General features: G+C 34.0%; 1 protein-coding gene and 1 long non-coding RNA gene across 6 annotated transcripts; one reads left to right on the forward strand and one right to left on the reverse strand.

Annotated features, from left to right (window-relative positions):
* Positions 1-8042: 8042 nt before the first annotated feature.
* LOC127149323 (uncharacterized) lies at positions 8043-12070 on the reverse strand. The gene is made up of 3 exons (XR_007820792.1): positions 11784-12070; positions 11247-11296; positions 8043-8396 (listed from the first exon to the last, which is right to left on the reverse strand). It is a non-coding gene; the product is annotated as an uncharacterized LOC127149323 (long non-coding RNA).
* Positions 8522-10361, forward strand: LOC127149322 (uncharacterized). 5 transcript variants are annotated; one of them, XR_007820791.1, is made up of 4 exons: positions 8522-9239; positions 9555-9629; positions 9786-9856; positions 10008-10361. XR_007820791.1 is itself a non-coding variant. In XM_051084504.1 (3 exons), exons 1-3 carry the CDS (start codon positions 9026-9028, stop codon positions 10013-10015), a joined length of 297 nt encoding a protein of 98 aa, XP_050940461.1. In that variant the 5' UTR covers positions 8522-9025; the 3' UTR covers positions 10016-10361. The 5 variants fall into 5 exon arrangements, 3 of the variants coding, with proteins under 3 accessions (XP_050940461.1, XP_050940460.1, XP_050940459.1); XR_007820790.1 differs by having other exon boundaries at positions 8536-9239; positions 9786-9921; XM_051084504.1 differs by lacking the exon at positions 9786-9856.
* Positions 12071-25066: the final 12996 nt, after the last annotated feature.

Genomic DNA, 25066 nt, shown 5'->3' on the forward strand with positions numbered 1-25066 from the left:
AGCATGATAGACAAATTATGAAAAAATTCAAGTTCAAGCAATACAAGTTATCCATGTACAAACGCAGTTGCGAATGGCTTAGCAGAAGCATTCAACAAAACATTATGCAATCTTCTGAAGAAAATTGTTTCCAAGTCAAATATGGATTGGCAAGAAAGGAACGGTGAAGCATTGTAGGCTTATCGAACCATTTATCACACTTCTACAGAGGTTACGCCATATTTGCTTGTTTACTGTGTAGAGGTTGTCCTTCCCCTCGAAAGAGAAATCCCATCATAAAGAATGGTAGTGCAAGAGGGGTCAACTACTGAAGACAATGTTAAGTTACATCTTCAAGAGTTAGAAGCACTTGATGAAAAGAGATTAGAGGCTCAACAAGCATTGGAATGTTACCAAGTGATAATGTCTAAAGCTTTTGATAAGCATGTTAAACCTCGCTCCTTTCAGGTTTGTTATCTAGTACTTGTTGTAAGACGACCGATCATCACAACGAGGCATACAAGAAATAAGTTCATACCTAAATGGGATGGACCCTACATTGTCAAAGAAGTTTACATAAATGGTGTATACAAGATTGTTGATCGAGATGGATTAAAAATTGTCCCAATCAACGACAAGTTTCTAAAGAAATTTTATAACTAACGACGTTATGTACAAAAAATCAGTTGAACTATGTTATGACTTGACCCTGTATTATAAAGGGTACGTAGGTAGCTTAAAAAAATTTAAGTTCAGTCATATATTATAAAAAAAAAATTATCCTTTGAGCTAGGTTGTAACTAGAGCATCATTCATCACAAAGGCAACCAAATAATGTATACGAATACTAATTAAATCAGAAAATACAATGACAAATTGCATTCAACATGAGGAAAATAAGACGTTGAACGATCAAAGAATGAACGTTTTATTACAAATTTTGGTTTCAAAAGTCAAGATAACAAAAAAGGATAAATAAGAGGAGGTTGTAAATCAGGGAGTCCATTTAAGGTGTTTCAACTCCTTTAATGTGTTTTCTAAAGATTCACGAAGGGCTAACAACAGTTTAACATCAACATCATCAACAATAAGTGCATATTCTAGTTTGTCAATTTCTTCACAAGTCTTGAAAATATCATGTTGCTTCTGCTTCAGTTCTGTGTCGTTTTTAGAAATTAAACCAGAAAGTTTATTGGACTCTATGCGTACTGCTTTTAGCTTTGCTTCTAGTTTAACCTCCTTCGCAGATAGTCGTGCAAGCCGATGTTGGAAGCTACATGTCTCCTCCAATAGACAATTCTCATCAAGTCGTAGAGTCTTCATGAAACCTTTCGCCTCTATTAGCTAGGAATCCTTAGTTGATTGGAGTAAAATTGAAGAATGCATTTGATCATGGTTCTCGACAATTTGGAAGTAACCATCCATAAGCTCTTTTAAAAAGGTAAGGTTGTTGCTGCCATTGGTCGCAATTGCATCAAAGATATTATGCAATTCTGGTTTAAGGATATTTACTGGCTCAAAAGAGGTACGAATGATCTTTTGTCATAGGATTTCCCATAAAGTAATGGCAGTTTGTCAACAAATATTAGAAATTCAGTTGTCTGTACAAAAATGTGAAATCTCAGAAGCTATGATAGGCTTCGTTCCTTCCACTCATTGAAGGGACTCCTTAATCACAAGAGGACGAGTCAACATAGTAGTTGCACCTATGGATGTCTTAGAGTTTTTACTATAAGTAAGTGTAGAATCATAGCCTTCTGGGTTCGCTATCGACTTTGAGGATTCTCCGATGTGTAGGACACGGTCATCTAAAGAGGACTGAAAAGTAAAGTTAACAATAAGAAATGAGATTGCGAGTAAAAGGATAAAAAAAAATTGTGAAAAGGAACCATGGGGAAGGCGATGTCAAAAAATTGTGTAACATTGGAAACTTCAATTGGAGGCTCTTCATCATCAATCGATTGTTTGTCAAGCCTCTTGCATCTCTTTCAATGACGATCATCATTGCTGCTTTAACTTTCTTCAGTATGATCAAAAGGGTGCTTGCCGGTTATCAATATGCGGATGTCTTTACCCATATTGCCAGTGCCATCTCTATCAGAAAGTTCAAATTGTGCAAAAGGGGTCGAATCATCCACCAAGCATTGTGTACCTTTCTCAATTTTTCTAATGGGTCGTTCTTCGACTTCAGTAGAACCTATCTTTTTTACTTTCACTTTCAAAATTATTCTCAGTTTTCTTGGTGGTTTTGAATTTGACATAAGGGGGAGTAGAGCAATCCATCAAATGTTGCACTCTTTCTTGGAGGTAATTACCATGTTTTGCAAGCCACCATACCTTATAGTGCGAAGTAACATGGGTGTTTAGGTTAGAGGCATGTGCAGAAAGATATACTTGGGAAAATGTGTTCTCGCAGATGCAAATCATTCAGTAATATTGTACATTGGCAAAATCAACTTTGGGAAGTTTCTCATTTAAGTCAGTCTTGATAAAATCCAAGTTACCGACTAAAGAAAAAGGACTATAAGATTCAATAATTATGGAGGATCCACATTGGGAGGATAGAAAGCAAGAGCGAATGCTTATAAAGAAGGCAACATTCCAATAAATTAAATTTCCATCATCCTTTAAAAGTTCATCTTTATCCTTTGTCTGAAGGCACTCGTGCAATGACACATACTTCCCCTTGTAAATATGTGTGTGAACCACACATGGACCTCTAAGTCTCGTAGAGACCTTATAATGAGTGTTGGAGTAAAGAGCAAGCCATCCATGAACATATTGTAGGGGAAAACATGCATTTGACTAACCAAGAGACGAAGTAAAATCATGAATCTGGCGTAGGCCACTATAAATATTGTCTAGAACAGGGAAAGCAAGGCTAAAGGTGTAGCCTTTTGCATGAGGCTAGCAACCTTAAATACCTCTAGACGAAAGGAAATTTGTTTGTCAGGAAACACAAACACACACAACCAACATGATAGAAAAGTCACTAGATAGGTTTTGTTCTTATGTTCATCTGCCACGTTTAAATTAGAGAATAAATTAAGTTTATCTTTAGACCAGTCAAGTCGTCTGATAGGAATTCCATCTGGATTATGAGTTGAGCGAGGGCGAGACTTTTTTTTTTGCTTCAAGTTGGTGGCTTCGGGTACTTTACTTCAAACGGTGTAACCTAAAAAGAGATTCATTCGCTCACGGGGATTCGAGAGTGATTTATGTGTTTAGATGCAATGTGATAGTAGGCTGCAATTAAATTGGCTTTTTACATTGGCTTCAAACGATCCTAATAATTCTTGATGGTAGGGAATGCTTTCATCGTAAAATTTATTTCAATTTATGTCCTAAAACTCGTAGTTTGTAATCATATTCTATTCAATAAAGTCGTTATTGAGAAATTGAATACTATAATCTTAAATCCAATAAACTAAGACCCCAAGGCTATTTTGAGTAAACTTGAACTTTATATAGAGACATAAACATGGATTAAGTTTGAGTAAGTAGCCCAAATAGTCTATAGTATATGAATAAAGGTTGGGCGTCTTATTCAGAGATACTATGGATGCGACCCGCTTTGTGGTTAGTACAAACGAGGTAATTCTAAATCGTTCATGTAGAGACATAAAAGTGGAAGCATCCTATGTAAAAGGTTTACATAAGACAGAACCATGAAATAGTCACTTTTACATTATAACACCTTTACTGTTTAAAAGTGACTATCTTGATTATTGATGACCTAGGTAACTTAATCTTAATTCTGAGCTAACTGTGAACTCCTGTTCACTCCAAATTATCCTTAGATCTGCATAGGTGAGGGCATCTCATTAGCGTTGGCCCAATAAACCTCCCATTTCAAGGGTAAGATCGAATGGATAATTGAGAACATAGGGTGCAAGACGGAATTCACTCCTACCCGCTTTAGGGTTAGTAGATAGGTTGTTCCCTTAAGGACTGAATTAAAGTCTTGAACAAAGGGGACTCACCCTCTCTTTGGCTCGAGAGGGATTCGGTTTATAGGTTGAACCTTAAAACCAATTGTTCAATAGTGGATCAGTGAGACTTAAGGAGAAATATGTAGTCTTTCAGACAAAACAATAGTTTTCGACACAGCTAAGCTTATGAACAACCTATGAAGGATTAACTTACTCATCATGGTTATATCAAATGGACACAAATATATCTATAGTGAGGGGAATGTAACTACGGGACTTTAGTGGAATGACCTGTTAGTTAACGAATGTTGATTAGCTCGGTATAAAAGAGTTCAGCCAGTTAATCTCAAATCATTGAAGCCCATAATCTATAGGCCCATTAGGTTTCCCTGCTAGCTCATATGGAATAAATCTAGAACAATATTATGGAATGAGACGAATTATTCGATTTTGGAGAGGAGAGAGAAACCAACAATTATATGTGATATAGCCCTTGGTTTTTAGATTACTAATAGAGCTTTATGCTTAATTGGGTTTAAATATTAAAGATATGAATGCGGATTCATATTCGGAAGCTCAAAAAAGATGAAAATAGTCAAAGTTGTAAAACGTCAAAATGTTGACTTTTGACTTTGAAAAGACAAACTTTGACCGACAATATATTCAAATGTGATTTGAATCTTGAGAAAATAAATGCGGATTCATGTTCGAAAGGTCAAAATTAATCATGACGGATAAAATTGTAAAAATTCAAAATATTGACTTTTTGGGTTGAAAAGTCAAAGTTTGACTTTGACCAAATGACAATTTTACCCTTTGCCCAAAGTTAGTGGAAAAATCCAATATTTTGTTGGATAAATTCACTAACTATAGTGGGCTAGGTGTTAGAAAACTATGAAGACATTAAGCCCACTAATGGTTAGTGGGTTATGTGTTGTTAGCTCATGTGTTTGCATGCAGATGCAACCTGGCATATAAATTCTCTATAAATTGGGCTTTTGAGGCCTTAAGGTTGGGGCTTGAAAATTTTTTTTCTAAAAAAAAAATTAGGCTGCTATATTTTCTATTTGGTTTTTTAAAATCAAAATTAAAACCCAAACACTTTTCCATATATTTTCTATTTTTTCTCTCTCCCGGTTTCCTTCATTCAACGAGTCCTACAACCCGGTTCTGAGTCCAAAGGATAGTAGGTCAACCCTAGTGGTGGTTCAAGCATCAATTGAAGCTTCAAACATAAATTTTTCTTATAAAATCCTATATTTGATCTTATTTCGATTTAGGGTTTATTGTTAATTAATTGCAATTAGGGTAATATCTATCAAAATCTACCTTTAATAAAGAGTCCTCCTAGCACCCATAGGTCCCATAAGGAGATGGACATCTCACAAGATAAGGTGTGAAGGGTGTTCGTTGAAGGACACCATGCCTCACAGAAAGCTCGAACAATATTGGCATTACGGTCATATGTGTACATAGAGGCCATTACAGCGTTAAATAAGCAAGCCATCTTAAGTACCGTCGTATTTCAAGAAACAACAATCTCTAATCATTTCCAATAATGAGAAAGATAGTAAAATTCTCCATGAACTTTGAGTCAAGTGCCCCAACGAATTTTTGGGTCATTTATAATTCGACGACCTAATGTTGATTGAGGATTCTCATTAGAAGCCTTGTTGTGGATCGAGGATTAGAGAAACCAAGATTTTATAGATGAATTAAGGCTTACGAATCGTTCTTGAGACCATTTAGGCAAAAAAACTATCCTTTGGTAATTGGAAGTGCGACATATTCTCGAATGCCTCTTCTCTCATTAGGAGAATGACCCCACTCTTTATGGATTGATTTGAATCCTTTAGGATAATTAAACACCTTTTAGTAAAATCGGAACACTTGGTAAAGTGCACCACGGCAAGCAGAATACTTGCACAAAGGGGGCGAGGGTCAGTTAAAAAAATAATAAAAAAAAACAAACAAAGAAGGAAAAGAAAAAGAGAGAGAAAAGAATAAGGTGTTCAATCGTTCCTACTAGAAGTTGGATCCGACGGCAAAAGCCCGATTGTCCCTAGTAGAAAAATTGGACCGCTGATAGTGAAGCAAAATGAAGATACGTGATCGTTTCTACTAGGAGTTGGATCCGACAGTAAAAGCCTGACGCCCCTAGTAGAAATCGAATTGCTGACGGCAAAGTAGAACGAAGATGTCCGATCGTTTCTACTAGGAGTTGGATCCAGCGGCAAAAGCCTGACACCCTTAGTAGAAATCGGATCATTAACAACAAACCAAAACGAAGAAGCTCGATCGTTCCTACTAGAAGTTGGATCCGACGGCAAAAGCTCGATTACCCCTAGTAGAAATCAAATCACTGACAGCGAAGTAGAACAAAGATGTCTGATCCAAATTCTTGTGCATCCTCATAACAAATTAGGGTATGGTAGAAACTTCATCCTTGTCTCAAATTAAATTATGGTTCTAAATTTTATCAAAAAAAAAACATCAAATTTAAATTTTTATCCTCAAATCAAAGTAAGTTGAGGATAAAAGCTTAAACTTTTCTCAAATTAAGGATTGACTATATTCCAACCTTTATTTCAAATTTAAATCAAATTCATGTACTAAATTCATAGTTTGATTAATTTGATATGTCAAATTGAGCAAAAAAAAAAATGTTCGTATTTAGACTTCAAATTTATCTTTTTCCAGATTCACCCACTCATACACGTGCATAAATCTCAAAAAGGGACATTTGTTGAATAAAATATTTTAGAACCAATCACAAATTGCCATGTCATTTACTAAAATAATTACATTTGGGATTAACTAAAAATTGGCATATGTCCCAAATTAAATTTAAAGACAAATTGGCCAATTCTAAAGATGTCACATGTCTTTATTATGACACATGTATTTATTATGACAACTGGATCAAATTAATTATTTTGGTTCAATTAAATATTATTTACTTTGGCTAAAATTAAGTATACTCAAAGTTAATATGACCCAAATCCAAGTGATTGAACCCATGAGTCTGGTCCATGGACCAACTAGGCCCAAATCCATAAAAGCCCACCAGGGAACTCTATAAATAGAGGAGTTCTCTTCCTTTATGGGGGTTGGAAATTTTTTACACTAGAAGATCTAGTGAGAATTCTCCAAATAGCCAAAAGACTCCCTAACTCTTGAAGCCGACCACCCTTAAAGATTGAAGTTCCTTTAAAGATACAAGCTTTCTTCCAAAACTCCAACATCAAGAACATTACGTGCTTCGCTTTCTCAAATCAAGCATAAGCATCCAGCCGATAAAGAATCAAAGGATCAAATGCTAGAGATCGAACCACATAACATCAAATCAACACAAGCACAACATTAACACAAGTTCAACTCCGCGAATCAAATTTCTCCAAAAATGTCGTGTGAACATATGCACTCATTTCTTTAAAATGGCCTATAGAAAAAGCATCTTTCAAGCATGATTATTGATGATTTATTTATTGATTCTTTAGCATGATAAAGCATCCTATTGAATTGTCTCTAATTGTTGATTTGAAATTCTCCCAAAATAATCTTCTCTAAGATAAAGGATATCCCACTTTTAGAAGTGTCAATTAGAAACCCTTGTTGTTTATGTAATTCTTGTTGATTATGTGGAAACCGCTAAGATGAAAACATAACCACTTGAATTAGTATGAATCTTGATGTCTGTCATTTGTTCAATAAACTAAAGCAATTGGTCCTTTAAGGGCCAATTGATTGATTTTCAATCTTGATTGCAATTATATCTTTGATTCAATGATTAGAATTAGACTAAAACACTCAATTCTCTCTTTTTAATTCTTGAGAGAAACCATATCTTTGCACTTTTTTAATTGTTGATTGAAAACACATAATTCTATATATAAAAAAAGCATTTGATTTTTTTTTCTTTCTTTTCTTGTCCACCATCAATTCCCCCATGCTACAATAGTACTTGATTCTAGAAATCTTTGAACATTTTTTATTTCTTGATTTATAGCTTATCATTGAATTCTCTTAGCATTTGATCTGTCAGACCCCCTCCCGGACTACCTGCTAGCTTAGACCGAAAGGCGGCGTGAAGCCAACCGACAACAATTTTTCTTTACCTGTATATGTCGAATCTGCTTAAAACTTTAATGTGGTGAACTTGCCAATCTAGTATATAAACTATTATACATGCAACAAAACAGAGCGGATCCTAGGCTAGTCAAACACATACATGAAGTGTACCTCGAAATTAACAGATTTCACGAGTAAACCTAAAGACACCTTAATAGAAATATAACCAACAAAAATTTACACAACTGTAGCTCCTAAAGCTTATACAAACTGTGGAGTATCTATAACATACAAGGGTGTATATACATCATAACACAACAGACTCTATTTCAACTCGAAACACGTACTGGCAATCGATAACAGAGCTTCAGCAGACTAAGGCAGTTTACCAGACACCGGAAACTCGATCTTTACCTGGAAAATGGGTAAAACATTTTGGAAAGGGTGAGTTATAAAGCTCAGTGAGTGACTTAGTTTAAAACTATAAATTTAAAGATAAGAGCACGTGAAAACTTTACACATATAAATCTGTTTATACAAGTCTTAAATGTAAACGTGTAGTAGTAAGAATAGCTTTCTCAAATACTCAGCATGTACGTCATTGAAATCTAGCAAGGCATATCAAGTATATCTAAATATTTTAACTAATATGACAAATCTACGTTGTGTAGGGTACACCCAGTACAACAACGTTTACAAGCTCTACGATGTAGTGGGACTCGCCCAACACTCTCATCGTCTTTGTCGTAGTGGGCACTACAAGAAAATGGAGCATTCCCGACGCCGAAAATCACGTCGGCATAAAGAACGTTGGGAATAAGGGCTTTCCCGACGCCCTCAACAACGCGTCGGGAGCTGCGTCGGGAAAACCATCTTTCCCGACGCACCACGAAGGCATCGACAAGAATACGTCGGGAAAAACCCCTTTTCCCGACGCCGTGAACAGTGCGTCGGGAGAGGCGTCGGGAATAGGGTTTTTCCCGACGCTGCGTGAAACGTCGGGAAAAGGGGTTTAATAAGCGTCGGGAATTCCTCTTTTCCCGATGCATTTTGAGGGATTTCCCGACGCCACGTCACTGCGTCGGGAAATCCCCTTTAAATTCGTTTCAGTTCTGTATTCACAGAACCGAAACCGAGAGGAGGAGAAAAAGAAAGGAGAAGAAGAAGAAGTCGCCGCCGTGCATAATCCTTTTGTTCCGCCGCCGTCCGTCGTCGACCGCCCTCGCCGTTGTTCCTCGTCGCCGTCTGCCACTTTAGGTAAGTGAAATATGTAAATTTATTTAGTTTAATTTTATGTTTTAGGGTTTTTTTTGATAAAAATTAGTTTAGGGTTTTTTTTTTATGAAAATTAGTTTAGGTGTGTGCTAGATCATGCTAACCAAAAAATACTATGATCGGATTAACTCTGTTTTACATTGTTCAAATTAAAAATGTGAGTAGGTTCTGCAGTTTCTCTTCTTTATTCTGTTGCAATTGCTATAAAATTGGCTTGATTTTCTATTTCGTTGTTGATGATTTTATTGTTTGCATGGATGTTGTTTCTGGTTGAGATTTATGTGGTTAATGTTGCAGAAATAGGAAAGGAAGATGAAGTATCGAGAAATATTGGTTCTGGTTCTATGTTTGCTTGGGTTTGTTCTTGGAGCGGTGAGCAATTTCTTCTTTCTTTCTTTTCTTTTCATTGTCGATTATAGTTTCTGCAAGTTTTACTTCTTTTGGATTAAGTTTGTTGCAAAATTTAAGGTTCCTGTTATTTCCTTGCATTATTTTAAATATTTGCCTTGATTTTTGGCTATGATTCAGTATGGATTGTTGGAAAGGCAGTGAATAATTTCTTAAAGAAAATGGGAATATCATTACATTTTCACCCATAGGTAAAGTGTTTGGCTCTAATGAAAGTGGAATTCAATTGGGTAAAGTTAAAAGTGTTTGATAGAGGGTGAGATTTACTTATGCAAATTGATTTTAATGGTTTAAGTAGGAGAATTCAGTTTGGTGAAAGAAAATGTTTGAATGGTGTTGTAGGTGTTTGATACAGTAGTCGGGGAAATTGCAATTATTACGAATTGAACCAAGTTCCACAACAGGGCTGATCATAGTTGCGCCAGTTGAAGATTCAAAATCCACGTGTTGGGTGTTCTTGATATTGCTTGTAGAATGATTGAAGTCATATCAAACTGAAAGCTAAGCGATTGTGTAGAAAGTCAGACGATCGTTGAAGGTTTGAGAAGGCTTTAAGATTTCTTATTTAAGTTTTGTATTAGGATCTTGTTTCATGTACCGTTGTAGAATATATAAACATAATATAAGATTCCATTTTGTGTATACAAATGTAAAAGACAAATATTATAGTTTCTAAAATAATATTAATTTTATTGATTTATTGGGGTAAAAAAATATTTATCTACATGGACTCAATGTCGGTTTATAAAAAATGGACAATAATGAAACATTTTAATAAAAATAAAATTAAAAAAATGGGCCCAGAACAAGGCAAAGATGTCGTTTTTAAACTGACATTAAAGAGATCTTTAATGTCGGTTTAGAAACAACATTAAAAGCATCTTTAGTGTCGATATGAAAATATTTCCCGACGTTCATTACGTCGGGAAAAAAACGTCGGAAAATAGGTTTTCTCGACGCCGATTTGGTACGGCGTCGGGAAAGCCTCTCGCGACGCATTTCTCCCGACGTTCTTCCCGACGCCGTTTTGTACGTCGGGATATCCTTTCCCAACGTACTTTGTATTTTCGCCGACGTATTTGTGCGTCGGGAGTACCCACGTCTCTTGTAGTGGGGGCCTGTCCAGCACTCATGACAGCATCGTTGTCACGAAGTTCACTCAACGTCAACAACGAAATCTAACCAGTGTGCACACAATAATCTCTAGCCTCAGGCTCAAGATCTCAGTCATGTAGTTAATGAAAATTTCATAAATCATCTAAAAATATTAAAACATGTCTGCTTATAAATCTTACACAGAGCTCAAACTTTACTTAACTTTTTCGTGGAAAACTGTACTTCTTAAAACAAAACTTCTTACTAATTCATGCTTTGCTTAAAACATTGTGGTTTACATACTTTCCAAACATTTAATATCTACGTGCTAGCATAAATTTCATTAAGAAATCTAGTCTCCAAATGTATACTTGAAAATAGTCATGAAATTCAAATACCTTTTATGGCTTCGTAAATAAACATTTATCGCTTTCAATCATAAATAACAATTATGGAAAATATTTCAAAATTGGTTTTGTCACTCACAGTCTTGGGCTAGATCCTTGGTCTGTAAGCTCGGTTTAATTCTTCTCGACCTGCCAACAACACAACCGAGTTTTAGAACTCTAAACATTCTGGTTTTCTAAAGATATATATAACATATCATACTAAAGATGACGCTCACGAAAACAAAGCTTAAGATATAAAATCCTATTTCAACAACTCTTTGAAATTTCCAGATTTCTAACATAAACTTCAAATGACTATAACTCCTTCAATATTTAACTAAAATGAGTGTTCTTTATATAAAATCTTCATTTTCATGTCTTCTATAATTTAGCTGAAGGAAAGAAAAGACAATTCCCATCAGATTGCTACAGAAATGGCCCGAAACAGAGAGAGTTTAAAAATGGAGTCTTATGTTATCCCTTGAGTTGTTTTTGAAATTAAGCTTACTTTAAATCATATTTAGCTCACAATTTCTTCATAAAAGTTGTAGTAAATTGAATAATCTTTCCAGCCAAACCAAATATAAATCCTAACTCCACTGGTGCACTATGAAATACAAGAAAAACAAAAAACCTCTTGAATTCGCGTGAAAACCAGCTACCCTGTTTTCTTCATCAAAAAGCACCCAATGAATATCAGAATTTGCTCCAGCTTTCTTCATAAAATTTGTTTGAAAATGAGTTAAATTTCAGTAAATGTAAACCTCACATCTTAATTCCTTCTGAAAAGTTCAAACCAAATTAAAAATCAGTGAGGTGCAGAATGAACCAAGATTCTGCCATGGATACACTTTGCTTGAGTTCTCCTTCTCTTCTTCAACCTCAAAACTCTAGTAAAATTCCTCTTCTTCTTCCTTCCAAACTCTCTCTTAAATTTTCTCTCTAAATTGAAGAAGGAAAAATGGTAGATGGATGAGAACCTTTTGAAGAAAAAGTTTGGCGGTGAAGGGAAGAGAAGAAGAAGAAAAGAAAAATGAAATTTTTCGAAGAAGAAAAGAAAATTGAAAATTTTCTTCTCTTTTTTTCCTTTTATCCTTTCTTTTCTTTTTTCTTTATTTTACCTAATAAAAACATTAAATATACATATATATACACACACTTAATTTCCATTTTCTTTTCTTTTTTTTTCATATTTAAAGAAATTAAACCAAGAAAATATCGGGTTTACACGACCTCTACTTGCTCTATTCTACTTATCAATTGAGTAGTAAGTTGTGTATTTTTCTTTGATTGAAGAGTTCTTGGTAGTGAATAATTCTTTATTCATCTCTTTAAGTTGTCTCATTCTGTAGTTTATTTATTGTATCTTTCTTTCTAATGTTGTACTAATTCATATTAAAATAGTTATATTTCTTGCATATTTTGATATTTTAAACGACCCTATCAAAAAGCTTTTTTCAACAAGTTACAACATACAAAATGTTTGTTTATCACAAATTCTTGATGTTTTAACGCAGGTTTATATCAAAAAGAGGTGGGATGCGAAATGAAGAACCATCTTAGATGACCATTGCTTGCGTCAACCAACTAAGCGATATACAAAAAGATACCAGGAGATATGAATCCCTAGAGAACGAGTGAATTGGTGAGATTGTCAGCAAAAAGGGCAAACTAACATCGTCGAGCAATGCTAAAAAATCAGGAGAAGTAATGGAAAATAAAAACCCTGTGCAATCCTATCACAAAAATTCCTATAAATAAGATGACATCCCCATCATTTTAACATGTGCAATCAGCCGTGAAGGAATCCAACTTCATTCTTAACCTTTCTTCTTTGTGCTTTAGGTGAAGCTTAGAGTAAGAATTGTAAGAAACTTCATGCCCCATTTAGAAACTTCATGCCCCATTTCTCCTCAATTTGTATTAGGTGTAAACAAAGCCAAAGAACACAGGAAATGATGGTCTGTGGCTTAACACATTTCTTTTCCTTACCATTTGTAACTTTTATATTTTAGTTGTATTAAAAATATAAACTTTATGGCTGAGAGGCCTAAAGCCTTTTATCATGAATGCAATATCATTTCAGTTTCACTCTTTCATATCTCACTTGTCGTGTTCATTATTTTTCTGTATTATGAATGATATAAAGAAGTAGTTAGTTTCTTGAAAAATTTGTGAGTTTGTAAAATTTATCTTATTTAGTCAGAGCATCATTCAATGCCTAATTCTATTCTAGAGAATGAGTTAGGTCAGTGAGTTAACTACTCGAGAGAGCAAGTAACTAAGATCTTACTAAACAAGCAAGAAATTTTAGCGTTAAAATCACTTCAATGGAACATTAACATGCATATTAGAAATGTGAGTGTGCGTGGCATCAAGGCACCGAGAGGCTACTTGTCTTAATAAAGGATGGATGATAAATAATGCGTGATGAAAGGCTTAGATATAAATCACGTCACAATTTTATTATATGCATCTCAAAAGGCAAGCAAGTATAGCGAAAACATCGAGAGGTCACCCACCTTGATTTGGAATTGGTTATGAAATTTATATCGTCTCAAGAAACCGCACACTTTCCTTGTGTTGTGTCATAATGTAAAGAATTTTCTGTCATTATTCTTTGCCTATAACAAGCTATGTTCAACATCATACATAACTTTCGCTTCCATCCCTCTTACGCTACATGCCTTTAGTGTACATAATAGTAGAACTAATTAGATGATAATGTAAATCTAATTTACTGTATAGATAACGCATGAGGCTTTATAGGCGTTAAAATCTAGAATTACTAAAAATCCTTGTGTTTGATCTTAGCCTACCTAGGAAACCTCTCTTTTTGCTTACATTTGGACAAGAGAGAGGAAAACTTATTCGTAATTGACACATCCATAGAGTTAATATAATACTTGAATCTTCCATCCCATTTGCTTGCTAAGAGTTGAGGAAGGGTTAAGTATTGTCCAAAGAATCTCGAGCCATATCAAGCATCTCAAGACAACATTTTGAAGTCTTGGATTGTTCATCTTAAGGTAGAGGCTCAAGGACTCGATCCTGTTCAATTGAGAGAAAAGATAGAGAGCTTTGGTTAAAGCAATCTTGGATAGTCTTGGGAGATATCAGACAAGATTTAAGATAGAAGGGAAATCCCAAAGCCAAGGCATGAGCATCTTGATGCTTGCCGACTAAGACAAAAGATAGAAAGGTTTTAGAGATGTGTTCTCGTGACATCTCGATGCATTTCGACCGAGACTAGAGACAAAAAGGAAATTTACTAAAGTTTTTCTGGCTGATTTCGGGCCTTTTCGAACGAGAAAGGTAAGGATCCCAAAGGACCTCGGGTCGATCCCGACTAAGATCATTAAAAAGCATGTGATAGATGGATTTCTGAAAAAATTTTGTTTTGAGGGTTTTAACATATTTTGCACGTAAATTTTTTCTAAATCCCTCTTCCAACCAGTTTCCTCTCATTTTACATCATTTTCTTCAAAGAGAGGAGAAGAACTGGAGAAGTGAGAAGATTCTTGAGGGTTTTGAACCAAAGCAAATAAAAGAAGTCGAGCCTGCATCAGAATCATGTTTCCTTTCAAGAAGCATTCACAAAGTATGAGTTTTGGCAAGTTTAAGATGGAGGAGAAGAGTTAAGGCTTGAAAGTTTAATCCAAGTAAGTTCAAACTTTTCCTTTTTTGTTAAAGAAGCTTATGTGCAAAGTTTTCTAGTTAGGGCTTTTGATTTAAACTCTAAATCTTGTATAAAGCTTGATTTTAAGTTAGGACAAGTCTTGTAGAAGTGTTTGGGGGCAAGCTAGGGTCACCAAGACCCTAAAGAGATCAATTTGAGCAAGAAAAGGGTTCCCTTAAGTAGACAGAGGGAAAGAGAAGAAGTTAAGAAAATTTCTCATAATTTGGAACCCAAGTTTGACTTGAGTTTTCTTGTTGTTTCAGGGCAAAAAAAGATAGGAAAATCTATAGATCGAGGAACTAGCCGAAAGTTTGTGAGTGACAAAACTGAGTTTCAAATGAATTTTTAAACTTGTTTTACTAAGTTATATTTATAGCATGCTTAGAGTTAAAGTATTTGATTTATACTTTAGTTATAAATGATTTACAAAGCATGACTTTCAAGTTAGAAATTTTTTGATGAGATTTATAAATGAGTATGCATGATCTAAGTCTTAAACCTTTCAAGTTGAACATGTTCCTTTGAACATGAGATTTCTAAGCAAAATATTTGAATGTTAAGTTTATGAAAATATCTAAGTTAAAGATATGGTTAAGCAAGCATATGATGCAAGAGTAGCAACGAGTTAAAGAGCTCTAGTAGTTGAGTACAAGTTAAGCTAAGTTGAGATTTAAGCAAGTATACTTGAAAGCAAAGCATGATTAAATGTTCTAATATTACTAATATTTACACTTGCAAGCATGACTGAGATTTTAGACTAAGACTACGATGATATTATGTGCATAGAGAAGATTATTCTCTTGTCGATTATTCAGTGTACTCCATAATAACAAGGTTGTCGTTAGTGTCAGGCGTGCCCCACTACAACAAGGACGATCGGAGTACTGGGTGTGCCCTACTATATCGTAGAGTTAAAGTTATTAAGGAGGACGTTAGGGATATTGAGCATGCATGCCCTACCATAACATAGTAATGTCATGCTAATTGATCCTAAGTCATTAGTTGCTTTGCTAGAAATACTTGCCTAGAGAAAGTGTTATGTAAAGATTTTTTTCCTAAGTGTTTGCATACTTGTTTTAGTAAAGGATGTTTTGCTTTTAAAAGTTATCACTCACAAGGCTTTATAGCTCACCCTTCAATGTTTTCTTTCCTTTGCATGTAGAGATCATAGTTTGACGCCTGACAAAAGGCCAACTACTCTGCTAAAAGTTGGATTTAAGATTTTTAGTATGACTAATTCCATTTTGTTCATGAGATGGTCAGTAATTAAGATTAGTATTGAACGTAGTTGTTGTGCTTGTACTAGACTAGTAAGAACTACTTAAGTTGAGTTTGTAAAGTTATAGTCTTATGTTGTTGTGACTCTGATTTCAAGACTTGAGTAAACAGGTTGTCCATTGATTGGATACCTTGAAGATGTTATGAAGTATTATGTTTTCAGGTTTTAGATGCTTTCCACAATGTGTATGTTTACAAAGAGGTAGATTAAGTTCAGGTTAAGTAGGGTCGACAGGTATCATTAGAAGGTGAACGATGTTGGTTGGTTTCATGCTACCGTCTTAGGCCTAATGAGGAGGGGCTCTGGGATGGGGTGTGACAATTAAGCAACAAAATGGTTAATTCTACCTATTTTATCGCATGATTTTAGCCTTGTCGCCTAGCTTAGTCGCAAACTAAGAACCACATTGTCACATTTATGATAAAACTATAATATGTTACACAAACAAACAAGTACTATTCAAAATAAAACTAAATCTCATTAAATTTCAAAAAACATAATTCACGTTAAATTATAAAAAAAAAATTGAAAAAGATAGCATACCTTAAAAGAATGGAATTGTGTTATAGTCCTAAAAAATACAAAATGCTGCGATGATGGCAAAAGTTAAAGGTACAAAAATTCATAAAAATTAAAGAGAGTAAGTTACCAAAATTAAAACTAAAAATAGACAGGAAAAAAAAAAAAAAGAAAAAAAGAAAAAGAAAAGGGAGATGAGATGTCGGAAGAAAACAAAGGTTTAACTATAACTCTTTATGGAGGAAAGTTAAATTTGATATTCTAATTCTATATTTTACCAAAAAATTAAGATATATAGATTTATATAAATAAAAAATTTTGAAGTAGATATTAGAGCTAAAATAGGATTGCTTTTTAAAAATATTTTCTTTCTTCAATGTTCAAGTGTCAATATCTTCGTAGCTCAAAACCTACAATTGTTTAATGATGTTGATCACCAATATACCAAAGATTGCCCAAGTCTTTTCTACTATCCTTTAGGTTTAAAGCTTAGTTGTAAGACCAAATTTAGTGATTAATTTTATGAAGTTTAAAGTGAGAGATCAATGAACACAAGTGATTTTAGCAAAATTCACTCAAATTCATCCTCCTTTTTCACAATCATGTTGTGTAATTATATAGCCAAATCACATGCAAATTAATTTGATACCGAGTGATTATTAAGTAAGTGAATTTGGTCGATCACTTGATTGAAGAGCAACACATCAAGCATATAGGTTATTCACCAAAATTGGGATAATTCCTCTAAGGGTGCAATTTTCCACTAACATAAGATTAAAGTCAACATTTGGCTTTCAAGGGTCAAAAGTCAATTTTGACTTTTGATTTTTTTTTACTAGAATTCAAAAAATTTCTCTGTCTTTGATGCATTAATTTAAAATTAATTTTAGTTTTAAACAATTAAATAGAAATTAAATAATTAAGTAAACAATTTTCATAAATTATTTTCCTCTCAAGCATAACCAATTCAATTGATCTAATTCGAATCTCTATTCAAATTTTCAATATTTAAATCTTATTTAAATATCATTTCTCTCTTAGTTCGTAATTGTTAATTATATCGAATATTATTAACAATTTTATCTTTAATAAATTCAAATGATTTGAATTTCTCAATCACTACGCTCTAAGTTTAATTCCACAATGAGCTAGTAGAAGGAGCTAATTGACCTACAGATCATGAGCTCTAACGATCCAAGATTAATTGGCTAAACTCTTTTAACCAAGCTAATCAAGATTCATTACCTAATTGATACTATCCACAATAGCCTGTAGCTGCACTATCCTTACTGTAGATATATTTGTGTCCACTTGATATAACCATGATTAGTGAGTGAACCCTTTACAGATTGGTCATAATGTCGACTAGGTCAATTTATCTTTTTACCCGAGATTATATCTTGTTCCTTAAGCCTCAACTGATCCTTTAATGAATAATTGGTAAATTGACCTAGTCGGCATTATACTGACTTGGTCAATTCACATATTATTCATAATGTCGACTAGGTCAATTTACCATTTTACCTCCCGAGATTACATCATATTCTTAAGCCTCAGCTAATCCTTTAATGAATAATTTGTTTAACCAAATCCCTCTCAAGACAATTTTTTCAAGACCTAAAGTTTGCACATAATGGAACAACCTATTTATTAACCATAAAAGCAAGCAAAAATGAATTTCGTTTTCCACCCTACGTCCCCAACTATCCATCCGGTCTTACTCATAAAATCAGATCTATTGGGCTAGCGTTATTCAGCTACCCTATATCATACCCTCTCCCTAGCATCCTCTCTAGTTATAAGAGATAGCGTAAAGCCAACGTATACCAACACAAACTGACCAACCAAACCTTAACTAAGTAACTGGATCTCTAATGTCAACAACATCTAGGACTTAGCCTAACTTAATAACAAACATATAGACACACATATTCGTCAAAAGAAAGTAGTTACTTAAACCTACTGGACAAAATGGACAACTAGCAGCAATAAGCTCGGCTCTCGGACAACGATCTTTACCTAAGAAATGAAAACATTTTGAGAGAGTGAGCTAGAAAGTGATGAAAAGTAGTAGACATCTGCAGTGGAATTATACATCAATTTTACCCTAAATGCATTTAAACGATTTAGAAGTTAACATGCAACACTACCCTAATTAAGTAAAATTAGAGTTATTAGAATGTCATACCTTTGAAGCTTTCCAATCCTCGTAATCTCCTCACAAACACGATTCTGAGACCACCACTAGTGTTAACCTACTATTCTCCGAAATTAAAACCGAATTATGGGACCAAATAAGTGAATGAATTAAGAGAGAGAGGTGGAATCTTTTTACGAACTTAAAATGAATAATTTCAAATATTATCAAAAGTTTTTTGAAAATGGTTTTTCAAAACATTTTATAAAAAAAATAACATGCAAAATGCATGTAAATCCTTTGCATTTGATCAACACCTCACATTGCACTCATTCTTAGTGGACTAAATATTTACATCCGATTTACGCACTTGTCCCACTAAGTGTTAGCGAGATTATTCAACAAAATGTTGGATTTCTTTACTAACTTTAGTCCAAGGAAAATATGGTGTTTTCGAGCTTTTGAATATGAATTTGGATTCATATTTTTAATATTTAAATCTCATTTAACTATAAAGCTCTATCACTAATTGATAACTGACGACTATACCACATATATTTGCTAATTTCTCTTTCATTACCTAATTCGAACAATTAGAATTATTCCATCATACTGTTCTAAGTTTATTCATATAAGTTAGCAGGGAACCTAATGGACCTATAGATCATGGCTCTAATGATCTGCGATTAACTGGCTAAACTCTTTTGAGTCGAGCTAATCAACATTCATTAACTAACAGGTCATTCCTATAAAGTCTTGTAGTTCCATTCTCCTCACCTATAGATATATTTTTGTTCATTTGATATAACCATGATCAGTAAGTTAATCTTTTACAGGTTGTTCATAACCTCGACTGGGTCAAAATACCATTTTATTCCCGAGAATACATCTTACTCCTTAAGTTCTACTAATCTACTATTGAACATTTGGTTTTGGGTCCAACCTATAAACCGAATCCCTCTTCGACCAATGAGAGGGTGGGGTCCCTTGTTTAAAACTTGAATTCAGTCCTTAAAGAAACAACCTATCTACTAACCATAAAGTGGGTATGAGTGAATTCTCTCTTGCACCCTATGTCCTTAGCCATCCAACTAGTCTTACCCCTAAATTGAGAGGCCTATTAGGCCAATGTTGTTAAGTGGTTCTCACCTATACAGATCTAAGGATCTCTCCACTTTCATGTCTCTACATGAACGATTCAAGATCACATCGTTCGTACTAATTACAAAGCGAGTCACATCCATAGTGTCTCCAGAATAAGGTGCTCAACTTTATTCATATATTATAGACCGTTTAGACCATATACTCAAACTTGATCCACGTTTATGTCTTTACATAAAGTTCAAGTCTAAACTAGATAGCCTTGGGACATAAGTTTATTGGTTTTAAGATTATAGTATTTAATTTTCACTAATAAGTCCTCGATAACCACTTTATTGAATAGAATATAATTTTAAACTACGAGCAACGAGTTTTAGGACATAAATTAAAATAGAAAGCTTAATGAGTGACTTCTTTTTAACAAACACACTTTATAGAACAATGAGTAATAGCAAAGTTTTAGCAAAATATTAAAAACAATTACTGAAGTCTTCTTTCTCCTTTTTATACTCTGAAACTGATCCTTGGGCATGGCAAAGCTAAATCAATACTATAACCCTAAATCTCGATCCTAATAGCATAACACAATCAATGCTACTAGTTCATCCTCTGAGACCATCATCTCAATAAATCCTTTGATACCATCGTCTCAATAATCCTTTACACATAATATCCTCCCTCATAAGGTTATAATAAATATAAGTCTCGAGTGTAGATTAAAACATGCTTATTCAATCATAAGCTTTAAAAAAATATCAATCATTACAGGATGGAACACGACCTAAGCAGCCCTGGTGCCTCTAATTGGAACACCAGAACGCTCAACTTAAATCTTTATCTTTTCATCTTAACACCTAACTTGGTCTTCATATTAAACTACTAGGTGCCAAACTTCGTAACACAAGATAATAAAAACAAACTTTTTTTTATTAACTTAGCATGCGAACAGTATAGATTACATCTTCTTCACAAACAAAACTAAAACAAAGATTTTAGGCCTCCAATTTCTGGTACTGCCTTCTCAGAGTCCAAAACTAAACGGCTGGCTACTTGCCTTTTTCTTTCTTAACTTGGCCTTTTTCTTTCTTAACTTGGCCTTAACACCCTAGATACATGGGGAAGGGAAACTTAAAACATAAGTCAAATGCTTAATGAGTGAGGTTTTAGAAATTCTTTTTGGGTATACAACACGTACTAATTTTCATAACAAGCTCACGATGCCTCATTTAAAACATAAAACACATATTAGCCTCTACTTATTCTTTTCGCCAAGAAAATAAATCATTCCCACACGCATAGACTGTTGTGATGACCGTATCATTGCTTGTTAATTTATGTGCATATGCAATAGTTCATGGGTATGTCAGGTTAAGGCTCTGATTGAGTGACTATTAGGAGACTGAAATAGGATTATGCAATAAAAGATGCAGTCCTATTTGTGCATTGTCAAACTTCTAATGATATGTGTGCAATACAAGTTTTTCACTCCATCACCTAAGTGTAAGCAAAGAGAGGTTTTCTAGTAAGTCCTGAGTCAAACACAAGGAATTAATGCTCCTAATGATCTTCTCGCACAACTAAACTCATGCGGTATAATTTATACAGTGTATTAATATGAATAGTATAATTTAACCTTAATTATTTACACTAAGGTGCTTTTGGTAGTGCAAGGTGAACATGGCGAAGAATGAAATGGAAAATGAACTCAGCTTGCAAGCATGGTTGGAAGGAATGCTTAATCAACTAATCATAATGAATTGTTCATTAATAATTCAAGACAATATAAATCATGTATTAACTTCAGAACTAAGGCGAGCGACCAATCGTCGCCTTCGCCATACTTGCTCGCCTTTCAGGTTCCAAATACTTCAAGTTAATATGTGATTTATATCTAATCATCTTGTTTCCATCATCAATAATTTATCCTTAATTAAGGCGAGCAACCTTTTGGGTGCTTTCACCGCACACGTTAACATCTCTACAACTTATTTGAAGGATAAATTCGACTACAAGATTGCATTACTACAATATCCTCGCTGCTTGTTTAGTTAACTACATGCTCTCACTTGTCAGGTGATTACGATCAATATCATTGTCCTTCTCTCGAATGCATAACATGTTGACATCCATGTATAACTAAACACAACTTATAAAACAAACAATAAGATTCTCTATTGTTAAAAACACATTTCATTACTTATGAACTAATTAAAGCAAATTGAACATAGATAGTAGAAGAGAAATGGGAGAATGGTAGAACAAATACATTACTATTAATAACATATCTTTAGGCCTCTCAACCATAGAGTACATATTACACAGTAATACAATAATAATAGAAAATGGGATTCAGGGAACTGTATCAAGCCTCATAGTATGATTTCTCATACTTCTTGGCTTTGATTTTTGCTTGATTGTAAGGGAGAAATGGTAAAGGGGAAAAACTCCCTCTCTGTTTATTCTAAGCTCTCATCTAAAACTCAAGGGATAAAGAATGGATGAGTATGAACTTGCTCTCCAGCCAAAGATTGCACACTCAATTCTGAAGTAGAGGCTTCTATTTATATGTGAGAAGTGATGTTCACAAGACATCCACGCATCATTAATGCTTCTGAAAAGCTGCAATAACATCGCGCAGATGTCCTTTTGTCCTTTTTCTGACATTCGTACCAACTAAAATTGTCTGCTAGTGTATCAAATCACCTAGCTTGATTGTTTGTAACCCCATTGGTTGGACGTGTCTCCTCGCGTAGTATTCTATCATCAAGCTTTACTTCTTTTTGCCTATTATCCTGTGATAAAAACATGTAAAACACAATAAAACAGGGATGAAACTCTTTTGCAAGATGCAATACATAAGTTAATCAAATTACTTACTTTTTTCTTTGTTTTCTTCTACTCCTATGCAATAAGACTTCATTATTTTACATAAAATGCGATAATTAATTTTATTTCTACAAGTTATCAATCAACACAAGCATCTCTTCGAGAATTTCTTGGTTCATTTCTCGTTGCTCAAGCTGTTAACTCAATAAGCTTCTTTTAACGCATTAGCTAACTTCTTACTGCCATGTAGTTCGTACACCCGATGGTTGCCTTGACTCATTATGTATAAATAATAGCTAGCTTATGATAGGGATAAAGCTAAGAGTTTTTACTTACATACATACTTTTCATTCAATCGTCAAATAGAAACTTTAGCTTAGGAACTTCTTTTTTATATAAACAAGTTTTCTTATAAACATTAAGAAATTTCAACAAGTACAAAGACAACATGAGACTTAAAATTAAAACTTTAAAAAGCTATGTTCGTTCTTTTAAGAAAATCATTCAAAAAAATACTAAGTTTCTTTCCTTTAATCACCCAACTCCAAGTCCCTTTTTCTCGCCTAGAGGCTTCTTCAACAAGATAGCACTTAAGTAATTGTTCTTAGTAAAGTTTTAGAGTAACCTTCTTTTCTTCGGTCCTTTCACTTCTACTTGAAGTTTTATACGTTTGTGAGTTTAATATCCTTCCTAAAAATACTTAGCTTAAACACCACACGTTGCCCACTATCTAATCACGATTAGAGAATTTTCTGAATTTTCCTAACTCCTTCGCCTGTTTCTTTTGTGAAGTAACGCCAAAACGCTTAACTTTATGTCGTTGAGCTTCAACACATACTAGTCTTATCACGTCGCCTAGCCTTAACGCGATCTGCCTTTCAAAATGCCTAAAAATGTTTTCTTCTTCAAAATTCCTTCTTTACAAGACACGAGTCTCACAAAATAACTCTTTGCATAATAAAATATTTATATCTTTGCAAAACAAGCTTTGCTAAAACATTCTCAACTCAAATATCCTGTAAACTGATGGAATTTAAACAAGCACAGCAAAAATAGAATCGATATGTTACCCTAACTACACCTAGTTAACTTGCATAACCCTAGTTAACATGAATAACCCTAGTTTACAAGAAATTACCTTTGTAGTTTATGAATCAATCAAATTTTCTCCAATCACAAACTCGGACCACCACTAATGTTGACCCACTATTCTCTTGACGTAGAACTAAGTTGTGGGACCCGACAGAAGAAGGATTTGAGTGAGAGAGAGATGGAAATTTAGGAATGGTAAAATATTGGAAAAAAACTTGGTGATTTCCTTTTAAGTAAATGCAAGCAAAAATGGTAGAAGTTTATTATTCTTTAAAAAAAAAATCTTCTTCTTATCAACAAATTACATTCAAGTTTGCATGTAATTAAATCGCCAAAGACTAACACCTCACAATCCACTAACCATTAATAAGCTTTAGTGGGCTTGGTGTCAACATCTTATGCAACCACATATCCCACTATGAATTATCCAACAACATGTTGGATTTTCCCACTAACTTTAGTCAAAGGACAAAATGGTTATTTGACCATTCAAGTCAAAGTCAAACTTTGATTATTTCAAGTCAAAAGCCAACATTTTGATTTTTTACCATTTTGTCCATCTTGACTAATTTTGACCTCATGAGCATGAATTTGATTTCATTTTTTTTAAATTTAAATCACATTTAAGTATATAGCCAGTCAAAGTTTGACTTTTTAAAGTCAAAAATCAAAATTTTGACTTTTTACCACTTTAACTGTTTCCATCATTTCTAAGCTTTAGAGTATGAATTTGTATTCATACTTTTATATTTAAATCATATTTAAACATAAAGCTCTATCTCTAATCTGATAACTGACAATTATATCACATATACTTGTAGGTTTCTTTCTCCTAGCCTAATTTAAACAATTGGAATCATTCCATCATATTGTTCTAAATTTATTTCTTATGAGCTAGCAGGGGAACCTAATGGACTTATAGATCATGAGTTCCAATAATCTCAAATAACTAGCAAAACCCTTTTAGATCAAGCTAATCAACTTTTGTTAACTAACGAGTTATTACACTAAAGTCTCATAGTTGCACTCCCTTCACTATAGACATATTTGTGTCCATCTTATATACCTATGATTAGTAAGTTAATCCTTCACAGGTTGTTCGTAACCTTGATTGGGTCAAAATATTAATTATTTTACACCCGAGACTACATCTTGCTCCTTAAGACCCACCGATCCACTATTGAACAATTGTTTTAGGTCCAACCTATAAACTAAATCCATCTCGAGTCAATGGGAGTGTGTCTCTTGTTTAAGACTTGGATTCAGTCCTTAAGGGAACAACCT

Source organism: Cucumis melo, chromosome 5 (genome assembly GCF_025177605.1).
Source record: "Cucumis melo cultivar AY chromosome 5, USDA_Cmelo_AY_1.0, whole genome shotgun sequence".
NCBI classification, from domain to species: domain Eukaryota; kingdom Viridiplantae; phylum Streptophyta; class Magnoliopsida; order Cucurbitales; family Cucurbitaceae; genus Cucumis; species Cucumis melo.